The following is a 3,341-nucleotide window of genomic DNA, read 5'->3' on the forward strand; positions in this document are numbered from 1 at the left end:
CAATTTCGAATGCCGCCATGCGGTCCATGTCTTTTGTGACGTTACTTCCTATTTGAATATAATCCCATCTGCCCAAAACAATTCGAACATAAACTTCTAGTGATTTAATTAAGCCAAGAATAAGCAAAGTGAAGAATTACGATTTACGGCTCCACCAATGCCAAGTGTTGAAAATCAGTGTATCCATTCCTAACCAATTCTTTCCATCGTTGATCGAATCAAGCTTCATCACGCTCCCAATCTTCTCACTCACTATATCTACCAAATACGGATTCCTATCAAACTTTATTTCAACTCCATACTCCTGAAAACATTAAGCATTTATTGTTTAGTTTGGTTTAACTCATCCCAGTTTTCTATTTGACAGATATATTTTACGTAACCAGAACGAGTGTATTATTATTACCTGGAATGTGAAGGTTGAGATAGTAGTGCCTTCTGTGGTCATAGTATAGGGAGACTTGGGAACAGAAGAGTGGAGCATACATGTCAAAGACTGCCATTGATTTAGGCTAAGAGAATCACCTACAAACATTATCTTCTTCCCTCTATTTTTCTGCAAAAAATCTACTCCATTGAACCTACACAACAAAACAGTAAAATAACGGTGGCTTCTTAAGGCAAGTGTGATAAATGATAATTAACGTTAAAATCAAGAAATTTGCTGGCTTCTGTGTGTGTTATATATTAAAAATGATACATTTGATGCAAAACATTTAGAAACAACAACAAAGAAAGAATTAAAAAGGTATTATAGATTAACTGGTGATACCATGCTAATTTGCATCCCTGTGGTTGCCATCTGAAGGTAGGGCAGTCGAGATCCGGCCGTCTTATGAATGGACACGTGGATGGATCGTAGAGAGGGTAGGAAGCATCCTTCACCCACTGACCCGTGAACATATCACATCCCTTTGCAAGAAGAGGAAGGAGGAGGAGCAGCGATAAAACTAATGCAGAGCCATAAGAAATGGCGTTATCCTGTAAAACCATTTCAGCACAGACGAGAGCGAGAGATAAAGAGAGATTCAAATACTCACCTGGGATTTTATACACCCACAAATCTATATATATATACTAGGGTCGCTCCGCCCTACAGGCGGAAATTTATAATAAAAACTATTTTATATGAATTTATATTGATTTTATGAAACATTTGTAACACATTATAGATTAAAAACTATATTACAAACAAATAAAAAATGAATAGAATTCTGAGATCCTATTATTTTTAATAATCATTTTGGTTTGACTTAAGGTGATCGTAATCAGATTTTTCTTTTACATGAATTTTATATAGTTTGTTTGTTTATGTTCAGGTTTGTATTATGGTTATGACAGTTTTTTTATTAAGTTGTAGGATGGATTTTGTGTGCCGATGAACACATTTTTAAAATATAGGAAGTTGTATTATTTTTTGGATTTTTCCACAATTACTACTATTAACCTTTTATTCACTACGTACTTCAAAAATGGATTTGTAATTCAGAAGAACTTAAAGTAATGTTTGAATTTTATCAAGAAATCAGAGAAGGTATATGGAAACCATGCGATTACATACGTTGCTCAAACAATGAAAACGAATTTAGTCATTTTTTATATTGGTAGCATGAGTCCCACCGGTTTTCAATGTTATTGGGATAACATGAAACATGTAGTTATTGGTCTTGTACTCCTGCAATTTTCCAAGTAATATTCAAGTTATTTGCCTGTTTGGTAGTCATTGTTTGTGAATAATACTATATCTCCGACATGATATGTTTTTCATTGTGTTCTTGATGAAAAATTAGGCAACAGTTAATTACAAAAGGCTTGTCAATCTCCATTATTTTCTAGTTTCTTGTATTTCCTTGATTTACAAAGGTTTTCTATGATTGTTTTATTATATTTTAATATGATTTATTGGAAGTAAGCAGACACCATAAACACATTGTCTTGACAATGTTTCATTGATTTGTTTTAGAGATAATATACTGTATAAGACAAAACAATAAAAAAGTACATATGAGTAAGCCTCAGTTCAAAAGGTATTTTCATGACATCCCTTGTTGGAGAACCACTTGAGTTCATGGTTTCTCGATGGATATTCCTACATCCTTCCATTAAGTGACACCATCTCATAGTTTTCACTTTTTCTAGACTGGTGTTCTTCAGCCAACACATGCTATAAGATTTCGATTAAACACATATTTCGTGAGCTATCGCTTAGGTAAGAAAAGACCAGGTACAAAGAGGTAGAAAATCATGTTAAAAAGAGTGTTGTATCATAGGACCTGATTAATAAAATCCTCCATCTGATGCAGTGAATAATATCCCTGAGGAAAAAGAGTCACTTGTGAGATAGTCAATCAAGTAATTCTTCCCAAGTAACATGAAAGAAACTGTGACACCCCTCACTTTCGAAATAGTAAAAATACTTCGATAAATACAAATATCTGAAATATCCATATATAAATATTTGAAAGTCCACATCCACGCATGAATTCCATAATATAAAATAAAATCCGAAACATAAGGTACGACATAAACCGAGAATCCAAAATACGAAATACCATAACGATAAAAGTCCAAAGGCCTAGAGGCCCGATAACGATAAAATCGATAAAACGATAGAAGCCCAAAAGCCCAATAGCACCGGTCCGAAAAATCACTCCTGCTCATCGGTCTCACCTGAAAGGGGGAAATAAGGAGGGGTGAGCGACAGGGGAATCGCCCAGTGAGGTATGGGATGCTAAACCGCAAACCACTGACTCAGTTCATAGCACTACAACTATGTAGGCCTAGCTCTAGCACGAGACAATCACGGTGCCTATTACACCACACAGAACAATCACATATGTCTAGTGGACTAGACATGATACAACCAATGCGATAATAGCATATCACATTTCCTCATAAGGATATAAATATATATAACTCTACAGGCGTCGCTAGCACAGTAGTCCACACTGCACCCCGCAAATCTCTAAGGCGTCGTAAGTACAAACGTCTCTGTACCCCCGCAAATCTCCACAAACATGGCAGCCAGTGCAAACGTCTCTGCACCCCGCAAAACTCCTCAAACATAGGCAGCCAGTGCAAACGTCTCTGCACCCCGCAAAACTCCTCAAACATAGGCAGCCAGTGCAAACGTCTCTGCACCCCGCAAAACTCCTCAAACATAGGCAGCCAGTGCAAACGTCTCTGCACCCCGCAAAACTCCTCAAACATAGGCAGCCAGTGCAAACGTCTCTGCACCCCGCAAAACTCCTCAAACATAGGCAGCCAGTGCAAACGTCTCTGCACCCCGCAAAACTCCTCAAACATAGGCAGCCAGTGCAAACGTCTCTGCACCCCGCAAA

The 3,341-nt window shown here is 37.2% G+C and overlaps 1 protein-coding gene and 1 long non-coding RNA gene across 4 annotated transcripts in view; both read right to left on the minus strand.

The window, feature by feature from the left end:
* The window catches only part of LOC106292288 (protein trichome birefringence-like 41), a 1,413-nt gene extending 420 nt beyond the window's left edge, over nt 1-993 (minus strand). The window contains exons 1-4 of the mRNA XM_013727890.1: nt 773-993; nt 407-581; nt 141-304; nt 3-68 (exon numbers count right to left, since the gene is read on the minus strand). Of these exons, the coding sequence (XP_013583344.1) occupies nt 3-68; nt 141-304; nt 407-581; nt 773-993 (626 nt within the window). The remainder of the gene's footprint in view (nt 1-2; nt 69-140; nt 305-406; nt 582-772) is intronic.
* A 950-nt stretch (nt 994-1,943) lies between these two features.
* The window catches only part of LOC106293002, a 5,238-nt gene continuing 3,840 nt past the window's right edge, over nt 1,944-3,341 (minus strand). For 2 of the 3 annotated variants that reach the window (XR_001260312.1, XR_001260313.1), the window contains exon 4: nt 2,472-2,670. This is a non-coding gene — a long non-coding RNA (uncharacterized LOC106293002). Of the gene's footprint in view, nt 2,165-2,273; nt 2,316-2,471; nt 2,671-3,341 lie in introns of those variants that run through there. The other variant, XR_001260314.1, reaches the window with a different exon arrangement.

The sequence above is a fragment of the Brassica oleracea genome, chromosome C5, assembly GCF_000695525.1.
Source record: "Brassica oleracea var. oleracea cultivar TO1000 chromosome C5, BOL, whole genome shotgun sequence".
Classification (NCBI taxonomy): Eukaryota; Viridiplantae; Streptophyta; class Magnoliopsida; order Brassicales; family Brassicaceae; genus Brassica; species Brassica oleracea.